General features: G+C 50.5%; 1 protein-coding gene across 1 annotated transcript; it reads left to right on the top strand.

Annotated features, from left to right (window-relative positions):
- Positions 1 to 6,977: 6,977 nt before the first annotated feature.
- Positions 6,978 to 14,485, top strand: arid5b (AT-rich interaction domain 5B). The gene is made up of 4 exons (XM_071394752.1): positions 6,978 to 7,070; positions 10,456 to 10,553; positions 10,644 to 10,857; positions 11,603 to 14,485. The coding sequence occupies exons 1-4, from the start codon at positions 7,032 to 7,034 to the stop codon at positions 14,333 to 14,335; spliced, it is 3,084 nt and encodes a 1,027-aa protein (XP_071250853.1). The 5' UTR covers positions 6,978 to 7,031; the 3' UTR covers positions 14,336 to 14,485.
- The last annotated feature ends 1,807 nt before the right edge of the window (positions 14,486 to 16,292 follow it).

The raw sequence follows: 16,292 nt of genomic DNA on the forward strand, positions 1-16,292 counted from the left end.
CATGTCCTTCTCTTCCCTCATGTCCACCTCTTCCCTCATGTCCACCTCTTCCCTCATGTCCACCTCTGTCCTCATGTCCTTCTCTGTTCTCATGTCCGTCTCTGTCCTCATGTCCTTCTCTGCCCTCATGTCCTTCTCTTCCCTCATGTCCATCTCTTCCCTCATGTCCACCTCTTCCCTCATGTCCATCTCTGCCCTCATGTCCTTCTCTTCCCTCATGTCCATCTCTTCCCTCATGTTCTTCTCTTCCCTCATGTCCATCTCTTCCCTCATGTCCTTCTCTTCCCTCATGTCCTTCTCTTCCCTCATGTCCTTCTCTGCCCTCATGTCCATCTCTGCCCTCATGTCCATCTCTGCCCTCATGTCATTCTCTGCCCTCATGTCCTTCTCTTCCCTCATGTCCTTCTCTTCCCTCATGTCCTTCTCTTCCCTCATGTCCATCTCTTCCCTCATGTCCATCTCTTCCCTCATGTCCTTCTCTTCCCTCATGTCCTTCTCTTCCCTCATGTCCATCTCTTCCCTCATGTCCATCTCTTCCCTCATGTCATTCTCTGCCCTCATGTCCTTCTCTTCCCTCATGTCCTTCTCTTCCCTCATGTCCTTCTCTTCCCTCATGTCCATCTCTTCCCTCATGTCCTTCTCTTCCCTCATGTCCTTCTCTTCCCTCATGTCCTTCTCTGCCCTCATGTCCATCTCTGCCCTCATGTCCACCTCTTCCCTCATGTCCATCTCTTCCCTCATGTCCATCTCTTCCCTCATGTCCTTCTCTTCCCTCATGTACTTCTCTTCCCTCATGTCCATCTCTTCCCTCATGTCCATCTCTTCCCTCATGTCCATCTCTTCCCTCATGTCCTTCTCTTCCCTCATGTCCATCTCTTCCCTCATGTCCATCTCTACCCTCATGTCCATCTCTTCCCTCATGTTCTTCTCTTCCCTCATGTCCATCTCTTCCCTCATGTCCTTCTCTTCCCTCATGTCCTTCTCTTTCCCTCATGTCCTTCTCTTGCCCTCATGTCCTCCTCTTCCCTTCATGTCCTTCTCTTCCCTCATGTCCACCTCTTCCCTCATGTCCACCTCTGCCCTCATGTCCCATCTCTGCCCTCATGTCCATTCTCTGCCCTCATGTCCTTCTCTGCCCTCATGTCCACCTCTTCCCTCATGTCCATCTCTTCCCTCATGTCCACCTCTTCCCTCATGTCCTTCTCTTCCCTCATGTCCTTCTCTGTCCCTCATGTCCTTCTCTTCCCTCGTGTCCTTCTCTTCCCTCATGTCCATCTCTGCCCTCATGTCCTTCTCTTCCCTCATGCCCACCTCTTCCCTCATGTCCACCTCTTCCCTCATGTCCACCTCTGTCCCTCATGTCCATCTCTGCCCTCATGTCCATCTCTGTCCTCATGTCCTTCTCTGCCCTCATGTCCTTCTCTTCCCTCATGTCCTTCTCTTCCTTCATGTTTTTCTCTGTCCTCATGTCCATCTCTGCCCTCATGTCCTTCTCTTCCCTCATGTCCTTCTCTTCCTTCATGTCTTCTCTGTTCTCATGTCCTTCTCTTCCCTCATGTCCTTCTCTTCCCTCATGTCCATCTCTTCCCTCATGTCCTTCTCTGTTCTCATGTCCACCTCTTCCCTCATGTCCACCTCTTCCCTCATGTCCACCTTTTCCCTCATGTCCTTCTCTTCCCTCATGTCCTTCTCTTCCCTCATGTCCTTCTCTTCCCTCATGTCCACCTCTGTCCTCATGTCCACCTCTGTCCTCATGTCCTTCTCTGTCCTCATGTCCATCTCTTCCCTCATGTCCATCTCTTCCCTCATGTCCTTCTCTTCCCTCATGTCCTTCTCTTCCCTCATGTCTTTCTCTTCCCTCATGTCCTTCTCTGTTCTCATGTCCTTCTCTTCCCTCATGTCCGTCTCTGTCCTCATGTCCATCTCTGTCCTCATGTCCTTCTCTTCCCTCATGTCCTTCTCTTCCCTCATGTCCATCTCTTCCCTCATGTCCATCTCTTCCCTCATGTCCTTCTCTTCCCTCATGTCCTTCTCTTCCTTCATGTTCTTCTCTGTCCTCATGTCCATCTCTGCCCTCATGTCCATCTCTGCCCTCATGTCCTTCTCTTCCCTCATGTCCTTCTCTTCCTTCATGTTCTTCTCTGTTCTCATGTCCTTCTCTTCCCTCATGTCCACCTCTTCCCTCATGTCCATCTCTTCCCTCATGTCCTTCTCTGTTCTCATGTCCTTCTCTTCCCTCATGTCCTTCTCTTCCCTCATGTCCACCTCTTCCCCTCATGTCCTTCTCTTCCCTCATGTCCTTCTCTTCCCTCATGTCCTTCTCTTCCCTCATGTCCTTCTCTTCCCTCATGTCCTTCTCTGCCCTCATGTCCTTCTCTTCCCTCATGTCCACCTCTTCCCTCATGTCCACCTCTTCCCTCATGTCCACCTCTGTCCCTCATGTCCACCTCTGTCCTCATGTCCGTCTCTGTCCTCATGTCCGTCTCTGCCCTCATGTCCTTCTCTGCCCTCATGTCCATCTCTTCCCTCATGTCCATCTCTGTCCCTCATGTCCACCTCTGCCCTCATGTCCTTCTTCTCTGCCCTCATGTCCATCTCTTCCCTCATGTCCATCTCTGTTCTCATGTCCTTCTCTTCCCTCATGTCCTTCTCTTCCCTCATGTCCATCTCTCTCCCATGTCCTTCTCTGTTCTCATGTCCACCTCTTCCCTCATGTCCACCTCTTCCCTCATGTCCACCTCTTCCCTCATGTCCTTCTCTTCCCTCATGTCCTTCTCTTCCCTCATGTCCACCTCTTCCCTCATGTCCACCTCTGTCCTCATGTCCACCTCTCTGTCCTCATGTCCTTCTCTGCCCTCATGTCCATCTCTTCCCTCATGTCCATCTCTTCCCTCATGTCCATCTCTTCCCTCATGTTCCTTCTCTTCCCTCATGTCTTTCTCTTCCCTCATGTCCTTCTCTGTTCTCATGTCCGTCTCTGTCCTCATGTCCATCTCTGTCCTCATGTCCTTCTCTTCCCTCATGTCCATCTCTTCCCTCATGTCCATCTCTTCCCGCATGTCCATCTCTTCCCTCATGTCCTTCTCTTCCCTCATGTCCTTCTCTTCCCTCATGTCCGTCTCTGTCCTCATGTCCATCTCTGCCCTCATGTCCATCTCTGCCCTCATGTCCTTCTCTTCCCTCATGTCCTTCTCTTCCTTCATGTTCTTCTCTGTTCTCATGTCCTTCTCTTCCCTCATGTCCACCTCTTCCCTCATGTCCATCTCTTCCCTCATGTCCTTCTCTGTTCTCATGTCCTTCTCTTCCCTCATGTCCTTCTCTTCCCTCATGTCCACCTCTTCCCTCATGTCCTTCTCTTCCCTCATGTCCTTCTCTTCCCTCATGTCCTTCTCTTCCCTCATGTCCTTCTCTTCCCTCATGTCCTTCTCTGCCCTCATGTCTTTCTCTTCCCTCATGTCCACCTCTTCCCTCATGTCCACCTCTTCCCTCATGTCCACCTCTGTCCTCATGTCCTTCTCTGTTCTCATGTCCGTCTCTGTCCTCATGTCCTTCTCTGCCCTCATGTCCTTCTCTTCCCTCATGTCCATCTCTTCCCTCATGTCCACCTCTTCCCTCATGTCCTTCTCTGCCCTCATGTCCATCTCTTCCCTCATGTCCACCTCTTCCCTCTATGTCCTTCTCTGTTCTCATGTCCTTCTCTTCCCTCATGTCCTTCTCTTCCCTCATGTCCACCTCTTCCCTCATGTCCTTCTCTTCCCTCATGTCCTTCTCTTCCCTCATGGCGTTCTCTTCCCTCATGTCCTTCTCTTCCCTCATGTCCTTCTCTGCCCTCATGTTCTTCTCTTCCCTCATGTCCACCTCTTCCCTCATGTCCACCTCTTCCCTCATGTCCACCTCTTCCCTCATGTCCACCTCTGTCCTCATGTCCTTCTCTGTTCTCATGTCCGTCTCTGTCCTCATGTCCTTCTCTGCCCTCATGTCCTTCTCTTCCCTCATGTCCATCTCTTCCCTCATGTCCACCTCTTCCCTCATGTCCTTCTTCTCTGCCCTCATGTCCATCTCTTCCCTCATGTCCATCTCTTCCCTCTATGTCCAGCCTCCTCCCTCATGTCCACCTCTTCCCTCATGTCCACCTCTTCCCTCATGTCCTTCTCTTCCCTCATGTCCTTCTCTTCCCTCATGTCCACCTCTTCCCTCATGTCCACCTCTTCCCTCATGTCCTTCTCTTCCCTCATGTCCTTCTCTTCCCTCATGTCCATCTCTTCCCTCATGTCCATCTCTTCCCTCATGTCCTTCTCTTCCCTCATGTCCATCTCTGCCCTCATGTCCTTCTCTGCCCTCATGTCCTTCTCTTCCCTCATGTCCATCTCTTCCCTCATGTCCATCTCTTCCCGCATGTCCATCTCTTCCCTCATGTCGTTCTCTTCCCTCATGTCCTTCTCTTCCCTCATGTCCGTCTCTGTCCTCATGTCCTTCTCTGTTCTCATGTCCTTCTTCTTCCCTCATGTCCTTCTCTTCCCTCATGTCCATCTCTTCCCTCATGTCCTTCTCTGCCCTCATGTCCATCTCTTCCCTCATGTCCTTCTCTTCCCTCATGTCCTTCTCGTCCCTCTGTGTCTTCAGGTGAAGCCTGAGTCCAAGGCAGTGGTGTCCAGGTGGCCTAAAGGAATCCGTAGAGGCAGCAGCTGCTGTAAGAGGGTCTCCTCCTCCTCTTCAGAGGAGAACCCTAAAGGAAGAACAGGAGGAGGTGAGGAGTGTCCTGCTGATGAACAGGTCTTCCTAGTAGCTCTGTATAAATACATGAATGAGAGGAGGACGCCCATACAGAGGATCCCCTACCTGGGCTTCAAACAGAATAGGTAAGTAGAATCCTCTATCTTTCTGGAGCCAACACCTCTTCTTCCTCACTAGCTGCTGTCAGTCTGTCTGTCAGGCCACCAGGGTCAGGTGCTGCTGTGTCAACATGGTATCAGCCCTGCATTGAGTCCAGGAACAACGATGCTAACATGTGGCAGCACAGCAGAGCAGAACAGAACAGAACAGAGCACCACGAGAGGAGAGAAGGAGAAGAGGATAGGATAGAAGGATAATGGGTGTAAAATAGGGGAGAGGAGGAGAGGAAGATAGGAGGAGAGGAGGATAATGGGTGTAAAATAGGGGAGAGGAGGAGAGGAGGATATGGGGGTAGAATAGGGGAGAGGAGGAGAGGAGTGGAGAGAAGGATATGGGGTAGAATAGGGGAGAGGAGGATATGGGCGTAGAATAGGGGAGAGGAGGAGAGGAGGATGGGGAGGAGGATATGGGGGTAGAATAGGGGAGAGGAGGAGAGGAGGATATGGGGGTAGAACAGGGGAGAGGAGGAGAGGAGGATATGGGGGTAGAGTAGGGGAGAGGAGGAGAGGAGGATATGGGGGGTAGAATAGGGGAGAGGAGGATATGGGGGTAGAATAGGGGAGAGGAGGAGAGGAGGATGGGGAGAGGGATATGGGGGTAGAATAGGGGAGAGGAGGAGAGAAGGATATGGGGGTAGAATAGGGGAGAGGAGGATATGGGGGTAGAATAGGGGAGAGGAGAGGAGAGAAGGATATGGGGGTAGAATAGGGGAGAGGAGGAGAGGAGGATGGAGAGAAGGATATGGGGGTAGAGTAGGGGAGAGGAGGAGAGGAGGATATGGGGGTAGAATAGGGGAGAGGAGGAGAGGAGTGGAGAGAAGGATATGGGGTAGAATAGGGGAGAGGAGGATATGGGCGTAGAATAGGGGAGAGGAGGAGAGGAGGATGGGGAGGAGGATATGGGGGTAGAATAGGGGAGAGGAGGAGAAAGGAGGATATGGGGGTAGAATAGGGGAGAGGAGGAGAGGAGGATATGGGGGTAGAATAGGGGAGAGGAGGAGAGGAGGATATGGGGGTAGAATAGGGGAGAGGAGGATATGGGGGTAGAATAGGGGAGAGGAGGAGAGGAGGATGGGGAGAGGGATATGGGGGTAGAATAGGGGAGAGGAGGAGAGAAGGATATGGGGGTAGAATAGGGGAGAGGAGGATATGGGGGTAGAATAGGGGAGAGGAGGAGAGAAGGATATGGGGGTAGAATAGGGGAGAGGAGGAGAGGAGGATGGAGAGAAGGATATGGGGGTAGAATAGGGGAGAGGAGGAGAGAAGGATATGGGGGTAGAATAGGGGAGAGGAGGAGAGGAGGATGGAGAGAAAGATATGGGGGTAGAATAGGGGAGAGGAGGAGAGAAGGATATGGGGGTAGAATAGGGGAGAGGAGGAGAGGAGGATGGAGAGAAAGATATGGGGGTAGAATAGGGGAGAGGAGGAGAGAAGGATATGGGGGTAGAATAGGGGAGTGGAGGAGAGGATGGAGAGAAAGATATGGGGGTAGAATAGGGGAGAGGAGGAGAGAAGGATATGGGGGTAGAATAGGGGAGAGGAGGAGAGGAGGATATGGGGGTAGAATAGGGGAGAGGAGGAGAGAAGGATATGGGGGTAGAATAGGGGAGAGGAGGAGAGGAGGATGGAGAGAAAGAGAGGAGAGAAGGATATGGGGGTAGAATAGGGGAGAGGAGGATGGAGAGGATGGAGAGAGAAGGCCATCCTGACAAATGCATTGAATCCTGATGAAAGCCAGATTGATACTCTCAGTAGTCCATCAGTAATATTCAGATGCCTTGTAGAGAATGTCATTGACAGACACTACAGGATGGAATTGGCCTGTACATTGTAAATCATATGGTATTATTACTGTATTGAAAACGTGTTGACATTTCAATAACACCTTAAATCCCTTTTGAATGTTGGTTGGTATGATTGACTGGCTGACTGGCTGACTGGCTGACTGACTGACTGACTGACTGACTGACTGACTGATTTACTGACTGATTGACTGATTGACTGACTGACTGACTGACTGACTGACTGACTGACTGGCTGACTATGTGTTTAGACAGTACATTACAACTGGGTTTGTCTTGGTGTTATTGTCTTATTGATCTCACTATTATTGTCCCTCTCACAGTAAACCTTTGGAACATGTTCCAAGCGGCAGAGACACTTGGAGGATATGAGCTGGTGAGTGATGTCTCTGTCTAAATGATGGTGAAATAAAGCGTTTCCTCTGGCTAAACAACAGTCCTGAGAAAGAACCAGAGAGACTTTAACATGTTTAAGTCTGCGTTCCAAAAGGCCACCCAGTCCCCTATATAGAGCACTGCTTTTAACCAGAGCCCTAAGTAGTGCACTATAGAGGGAATAGGTGCAGTTTGGGACTCGTACGACTTGCTGTGAAATGAGTGCCTACTAGCCAGGGCTTGGCAGGAGCCCCAGTCAGATTCCAGTTTGGGACTCGTACGACTTGCTGTGAAATGAGTGCCTACTAGCCAGGGCTTGGCTGGAGCCCCAGTCAGATTCCACATCTAGTCAGTGTGATGGAGTTGGTATAACATCTACAAGTGGAAAACATGTCTAACTCTGTTGGTTGGGCTTGTACTGTACTGTACCCACACTGGGATGGAAAAGGACCATTATAGTATGGTGTAACAGACCATTATAGTGTGGTGTAACAGACCATTATAGTGTGGTGTAACAGACCATTATAGTATGGTGTAACAGACCATTATAGTGTGGTGTAACAGACCATTATAGTGTGGTGTAACAGACCATTATAGTATGGTGTAACAGACCATTATAGTATGGTGTAACAGACCATTATAGTATGGTGTAACAGACCATTATAGTGTGGTGTAACAGACCATTATAGTGTGGTGTAACAGACCATTATAGTGTGGTGTAACAGACCATTATAGTATGGTGTAACAGACCATTATAGTGTGGTGTAACAGACCATTATAGTGTGGTGTAACAGACCATTATAGTGTGGTGTAACAGACCATTATAGTATGGTGTAACAGACCATTATAGTATGGTGTAACAGACCATTATAGTATGGTGTAACAGACCATTATAGTGTGGTGTAACAGACCATTATAGTATGGTGTAACAGACCATTATAGTATGGTGTAACAGACCATTATAGTATGGTGTAACAGACCATTATAGTATGGTGTAACAGACCATTATAGTATGGTGTAACAGACCATTATAGTGTGGTGTAACAGACTAGAGACAGTAAAGGACCATTATAGTAGGGTGTAACAGACCATTATAGTATGGTGTAACAGACCATTATAGTATGGTGTAACAGACCATTATAGTGTGGTGTAACAGACCATTATAGTATGGTGTAACAGACCATTATAGTATGGTGTAACAGACCATTATAGTATGGTGTAACAGACCACTATAGTATGGTGTAACAGACCATTATAGTATGGTGTAACAGACCATTATAGTGTGGTGTAACAGACTAGAGACAGTAAAGGACCATTATAGTAGGGTGTAACAGACCATTATAGTGTGGTGTAACAGACCATTATAGTGTGGTGTAACAGACCATTATAGTATGGTGTAACAGACCATTATAGTATGGTGTAACAGACCATTATAGTATGGTGTAACAGACCATTATAGTATGGTGTAACAGACCATTATAGTGTGGTGTAACAGACCATTATAGTATGGTGTAACAGACCATTATAGTATGGTGTAACAGACCATTATAGTATGGTGTAACAGACCATTATAGTATGGTGTAACAGACCATTATAGTATGGTGTAACAGACTAGAGGCAGTAAAGGACCATTATAGTATGGTGTAACAGACCATTATAGTGTGGTGTAACAGACCATTATAGTATGGTGTAACAGACCATTATAGTGTGGTGTAACAGACCATTATAGTATGGTGTAACAGACCATTATAGTGTGGTGTAACAGACTAGAGGCAGTAAAGGACCATTATAGTATGGTGTAACATACCATTATAGTATGGTGTAACAGACCATTATAGTGTGGTGTAACAGACCATTATAGTATGGTGTAACAGACCATTATAGTATGGTGTAACAGACCATTATAGTATGGTGTAACAGACCATTATAGTATGGTGTAACAGACCATTATAGTATGGTGTAACAGACCATTATAGTATGGTGTAACAGACCATTATAGTGTGGTGTAACAGACTAGAGGCAGTAAAGGACCATTATAGTATGGTGTAACAGACCATTATAGTGTGGTGTAACAGACCATTATAGTGTGGTGTAACAGACTGGAGACCGTAAGGAACCATTATAGTATGGTGTAACAGACTAGAGACAGTAAAGGACCATTATAGTATGGTGTAACAGACCATTATAGTATGGTGTAACAGACCATTATAGTGTGGTGTAACAGACCATTATAGTATGGTGTAACAGACCATTATAGTATGGTATAACAGACTAGAGAGAGTAAAGGACCATTATAGTATGGTGTAACAGACCATTATAGTGTGGTGTAACAGACTAGAGAGAGTAAAGGACCATTACAGTATGGTGTAACAGACCATTATAGTGTGGTGTAACAGACCACTCTAGTATGGTGTAACAGACTAGAGACAGTAAAGGACCATTATAGAGTGGTGTAACAGACTAGAGACAGTAACAGACCATTATAGTATGGTGTAACAGACCATTATAGTATGGTGTAACAGACCATTATAGTGTGGTGTAACAGACCATTATAGTATGGTGTAACAGACCATTATAGTTTGGTGTAACAGACTAGAGACAGTAAAGGACCATTATAGTGTGGTGTAACAGACTAGAGACAGTAAAGGACCATTATAGTATGGTGTAACAGACCATTATAGTATGGTGTAACAGACCATTATAGTATGGTGTAACAGACCATTATAGTATGTTGTAACAGACCATTATAGTATGGTGTAACAGACCATTATAGTATGGTGTAACAGACCATTATAGTATGGTGTAACAGACCATTATAGTATGGTGTAACAGACTAGAGACAGTAAAGGACCATTATAGTATGGTGTAACAGACCATTATAGTATGGTGTAACAGACCATTATAGTATGGTGTAACAGACCATTATAGTATGGTGTAACAGACCATTATAGTATGGTGTAACAGACCATTATAGTATGGTGTAACAGACCATTATAGTATGGTGTAACAGACCATTATAGTATGGTGTAACAGACTAGAGGCAGTAAAGGACCATTATAGTATGGTGTAACAGACCATTATAGTGTGGTGTAACAGACCATTATAGTATGGTGTAACAGACCATTATAGTGTGGTGTAACAGACCATTATAGTATGGTGTAACAGACCATTATAGTGTGGTGTAACAGACTAGAGGCAGTAAAGGACCATTATAGTATGGTGTAACAGACCATTATAGTATGGTGTAACAGACCATTATAGTATGGTGTAACAGACCATTATAGTGTGGTGTAATAGACTGGAGAGGGAGACCCTAATATGCTAGCTATGCTATTTGACAGGTCCAACTGTTTTCTAACCCTGTCATTGTCCCCCTGTGTCATCAGATCACATCGCGCCGACAGTGGAAACACGTATATGACGAGTTAGGAGGAAACCCAGGAAGCACGAGTGCTGCAACCTGCACCAGGCGACATTATGAAAGGTACTGTCTCTATATTAAACATGTAACAACTGTTGATGTTTAATGGCCGTTATTAAATAATTGCTTGATAATAACTGTCTCTCTCCCCAGGCTGATCCTGCCCTATGAGAGGTTCACTAAAGGAGAGGAAGATAAGCCCCTCCCACTATCCAAACCCCGTAAAGACCTGACCACCCAGCAGGGGGTCCCCAAGACCAAGGTTCCCACGGTGACGCAGTGCCCCAAAGAGGAGCAACACCCACTAGACCCCCAACCCCCCAGGACTGAACAGGACCCCTGTGCTAAAGGCCTGGAACTCTCACCAGTCAGTCTAATTCTCTCTCTCTCTCTCTCTCTCTCTCTCTGTCTGTCTGTCTGTCTGTCTGTCTGTCTGTTGTCTGCCTGGCTCCTAACTATCCTCTGTGTCTGTTGTCTGCCTGGCTCCTAACTATCCTCTGTGTCTGTTGTCTGTCTGGCTCCTAACTATCCTCTGTGTCTGTTGTCTGTCTGGTCCCTAACTGTCTTCTGTGTCTGTTGTCTGTCTGGTTCCTAACTGTCCTCTGTGTCTGTTGTCTGTCTGGCTCCTAACTATCCTCTGTGTCTGTTGTCTGTCTGGTTCCTAACTATCCTCTGTGTCTGTTGTCTGTCTGGTTCCTAACTATCCTCTGTGTCTGTTGTCTGTCTGGCTCCTAACTATCCTCTGTGTCTGTTGTCTGCCTGGCTCCTAACTATCCTCTGTGTCTGTTGTCTGTCTGGTTCCTAACTGTCCTCTGTGTCTGTTGTCTGCCTGGCTCCTAACTATCCTCTGTGTCTGTTGTCTGTCTGGTTCCTAACTGTCTTCTGTGTCTGTTGTCTGCCTGGTTCCTAACTGTCCTCTGTGTCTGTTGTCTGCCTGGCTCCTAACTATCCTCTGTGTCTGTTGTCTGTCTGGTTCCTAACTGTCCTCTGTGTCTGTTGTCTGCCTGGTTCCTAACTGTCCTCTGTGTCTATTGTCTGTCTGGTTCCTAACTGTCCTCTGTGTCTGTTGTCTGTCTGGTTCCTGACTGTCCTGTGTGTCTGTTTTGTTGCAGGAGTGTGAGGAGAAGGACAGGAGTCCGGAGGAGGAGGAGGGAGTCAAGGTGAAGCAGGAGGTGCAGCCTTCCCAGTCCCTACCCCTGCCGGCTGGTGAGGTGAGCAGGAGGACCAGTGAGGAGGAGGAGGAGGAGGAAGTCAAGGTGAAGCAGGAGATGCAGCCTTCCCAGTCCCTACCCCTGCCGGCTGGTGAGGTGAGCAGGAGCACCAGTGAGGAGGAGGAGTCAGTAGCGGTCTGCATCAAGGAGAGGGTTCTACACCAAGGAGGTCCCTGGGAGAACGACCAGAACTGCATCAAGGAGAGGGTTCTACACCAAGGAGGTCCCTGGGAGAACAACCAGAACTGCATCAAGGAGAGGGTTCTACACCAAGGAGTTCCCTGGGAGAACGACCAGAACTGCATCAAGGAGAGGGTTCTACACCAAGGAGTTCAGAACAACCAGAAACCACCTTCAGACACCGCTACACTCGACATCTTCTCTGTAGACACTCCCACTCCAATAAACCACCCTCAGGACCAATGGCAGAAGGAGCTGCCTGACTATGCCAACCCATGTCCCCAGGCCAGGCTGGACCAGTCTGGGTTGCCTGAGGAGCCCCAGGGCCCTACCCCTGGCATGGTGGGCATAGTGGGGATGGTGCTCCCCATTCGGCAGAGGTCCCTACAGTCCCCCAAGGCTCCAGAGGACACCACAGACAGAGCACAGCTCCCTGGACAGGACCACTCCTGTTACAGATACTCTACTATACTCTACCCAGGCAGAGCCCATCCTGGACCTGGCACCAATCACCCTGGCACCAATCAACCTGGCATCAAACACCCTGGCACCAATCACCCTGGCACCAATCACCCTGGCACCAACCACCCTGGCACCAATCACCCTGGCACCAACCACCCTGGCACCAACCATCCATGTACCAACCATCCATGCACCAGTCCTGGCACCAACCATCCAGACACCAAACCTGGCACCAACCCTTGCACCAACTCTGTTACCAACCACCCAGGCACCATGTCTGATCTAGCCAAGAAGAAGCTGCTCTCTCAGGTCAATGGGACCGCCTCCGGGCCATCTCTGCCCAATCACTACGCCTTTGGCCCGCCCCCGCCCCTCATCAACACAAGCCTGGCTAATGGCAACGCAGAGGAGTCGGCCAGTCAGCCAATAGCAGGCTGTCAGGGTTCCTGCAGCACAGACACAGCTGTGGTCAAACGTCCGTCTGTCATCCAGCATGCCCAGAGCTTCAAGCCGCTGTTCCACGAGAGAGGGGACAGGAGGGAGGGCCTGAACAGGAACCTAAACAAACCAGGGGAACCCTACTCTTCCTGTGACCTGACCCATCCACCCCCCCAGACTATACACCATCCCCAGCCCCACCCTAACTCTACCTATGACCCCTACCTACTAAGTCCTGACCCCCACCATCCCCAGCCCCACCCTAACTCTACCTATGACCCTTACCTACTAAGTCCTGAGACGCCCCAGCCTGGCCACATTCCCAGATTCCTGCCTGACTTCTCCTCCCCTCCCTACCTCCAGAACCTCCACAGTTTGTACAACCATACAGAGACACACCTCAGCCTCAACCAGGAGCACCTCAGCCAGTTCATCAGCAGCAGGGAGAGGGAGACAGCCTTACCCAGGGACTGTGAGGCCACGCCTGGCCCAGGAGGGCCGGGGTTCCCTTCCTCTAAACACCCCGACACGGTGGGTCTGAGGGGCTACTGTGCCCGTATAAACCCCCTGACCCCCAACCTGACCCCTCACACACTAAGAGACATGACGTCTCTCGTACAGACAACCTCAGAAGACCAACCGACAGACTTAAGTCTTCCCAAGTCCTCTCCTCACAAACCTACCCCCTCCACTGCCACCCCCTCCATTCACGACCACCCCCTCATGCCCCTCCAGGATACTGGGAGGTTCTGTAGAGTCCCCCCCATGACCATGTCCTCCAGCCCCAAACAGCCTGCAGACCCCCAGCCTAACCCCAGGGAGAAGACACTGAACGGCCAGAGAGGAGGATGGGAGGACCAGGGGCTGGGACACAAGATGGAGGAGCTAAACAGACCCATCCTAGGCACCAAGAACACGTCCAGACCCCAGAACAACGTGCGCACGGCGCGCCCGCTGAAGAGGAGTCTGGAGGAGCGGGAGAACGGGCCCCCAGAGAGGAAGATCAGAGCTGTCACTCCCATGCACTCCTCCTCTTCCTCCTCCTCCTGTACAATCAGGGACAGAGACAGGGAGGGCCACTCGGAGCGGAAGGTCAGGACCCCAGCGCTGGAGGGGGTGGTGCCAGCCGACCCCCAGCCAGCCCTGGTCCACAGCCTCCACCTACACATCAACTCCTTCGTGGAAGGACACACGTTCCCCCTCCACTCCTCCCCCGTGTCCCCCGGGGGCCTCTACCCAGAGGCCTTCATCTCTCAGATCCAGGATATGTGTGAGGGCCTGGGCCACCACAGGCCCCTGGGGTACCAGTACCTGAAGAACCAGGCCGGCCTCTCTCCTCTGGTCCCGCCCTTCGCTTTCCACTCCTTCATGATGCAAAGACAGGCCCACAGCCCCGCCCACATGTACCGGCACCCTATGGGAGCCTCGTATGGGGAACTGTTGCATCATGGTCTACACCCCATGTCTTCCATGTCTGCCCTCAACACACAGCAACACCCAGACTTCAGCCCCTCACAGCTCTCTTCTGTCCACCCCAACACCAAACTATCCTAACCCTCCCTTCAGCCCCCCACAGCTCTCCTCCTCTGGGTTACCTGGGTTAACTGGGCCAACTGGGTTAACTGGGCCAAGTGGGCCAACTGGGTTACCTGGGCCAAGTGGGCCAAGTGGGTTACCTGGGCCAACTGGGTTAACTGGGCCAACTGGGTTACCTGGGCCAACTGGGATAACTGGGATAACTGGGTTACCTGGGCCAACTGGGATAACTGGGATAACTGGGTTACCTGGGCCAACTGGGATAACTGGGTTACCTGGGCCAACTGGGTTAACTGGGCCAACTGGGTTAACTGGGACAACTGGGCCAACTGGGTTAACTGGGCCAACTGGGATAACTGGGCCAACTGGGATAACTGGGCCAACTGGGCCAACTGGGCCAACTGGGCCAACTGGGATAACTGGGCCAACTGGGATAACTGGGCCAACTGGGCCAACTGGGTTAACTGGGCCAACTGGGATAACTGGGCCAACTGGGACAACTGGGCCAACTGGGCCAACTGGGTTACCTGGGCCAACTGGGATAACTGGGCCAACTGGGCCAACTGGGACAACTGGGCCAACTGGGCCAACTGGGATAACTGGGCCAACTGGGCCAACTGGGCCAACTGGGCCAACTGGGCCAACTGGGATAACTGGGATAACTGGGTTACCTGGGCCAACTGGGATAACTGGGCCAACTGGGCCAACTGGGCCAACTGGGACAACTGGGCCAACTGGGCCAACTGGGATAACTGGGCCAACTGGGACAACTGGGCCAACTGGGACAACTGGGCCAACTGGGCCAACTGGGATGGCCAATGCAGTGTGGAATGTGTTAAATAAATGACAGAGGTGCTTGTACATACAAAAACAAAAAGGATTATTAGCTGCAACACTTTGTGTTATATTCACTGGCTACTGTAACTGTTGACTGGGTGTTGGAGAGGAGGAGGGAGAGGAGGAGGAGGAGGAGGGAGAGGAGGAAGAGGAGGAGGGGGAGGAGGAGGGGGAGGAGGAGGGAGAGGAGGAAGAGGAGGAGGGGGAGGAGGAAGAGGGAGGAAGAGGAGGAGGGAGGAGGAGGGGGAGGAGGAGGGGGAGGAGGAAGGGGAGGAGGGGGAGGAGGAGGGAGAGGAGGAAGAGGAAGAGGGGGTGGAGGAGGAGGATGTGGGGGAGGAGGAAGAGGAGGAGGGGGAGGAGGAGGGAGAGGAGGAGGAGGAGGAGGGAGAGGAGGTAGAGGAGGAGGGGGAGGAGGAAGAGGAGGAGGGGGAGGAGGAAGAGGAGGAGGAGGAGGAGGAGGGAGAGGAGGAGGAGGAGGAGGGAGAGGAGGAAGAGGAGGAGGGGGAGGAGGAAGAGGAGGAGGGGGAGGAGGAGGGAGAGGAGGAAGAGGAAGAGGGGGTGGAGGAGGAGGATGTGGTGCAATATCAAGGACTACTTTCAGAGTCAGAAACTGACTTTATTTTCTGCAGGTATTTCATTGTGATCTATGTAAACTCAGAGGAAATATTTCAGGAGCTTGGCCACAGTTATTAAAGACTCAGCCGGAACACATTAAGACTTGAGGAGCACTTAGTTAAGCACACAAACCAAGTCCTTTCTGATTGGTTCTAACTGACTGGTCCTTACTGACTGGTTCAACCAGAGGACGCCTGGTCCTTACTGACTGGTCCTTACTGACTGGTTCAACCAGAGGACGCCTGGTCCTTACTGACTGGACCTTACTGACTGGTTCAACCAGAGGACGCCTGGTCCTTACTGACTGGTCCTTACTGACTGGTTCAACCAGAGGACACCTGGTCCTTACTGACTGGTCCTTACTGACTGGTTCAACCAGAGGACGCCTGGTCCTTACTGATTGGTCCTTACTGACTGGTCCTTACTGACTGGTTCAACCAGAGGACGCCTGGTCCTTACTGACTGGTCCTTACTGACTGGTTCAACCAGAGGACAACTAGTCCTTACTGACTGGTCCTTACTG

The sequence above is a fragment of the Salvelinus alpinus genome, chromosome 3 (genome assembly GCF_045679555.1).
Source record: "Salvelinus alpinus chromosome 3, SLU_Salpinus.1, whole genome shotgun sequence".
In the NCBI taxonomy this organism is placed as follows: Eukaryota; Metazoa; Chordata; class Actinopteri; order Salmoniformes; family Salmonidae; genus Salvelinus; species Salvelinus alpinus.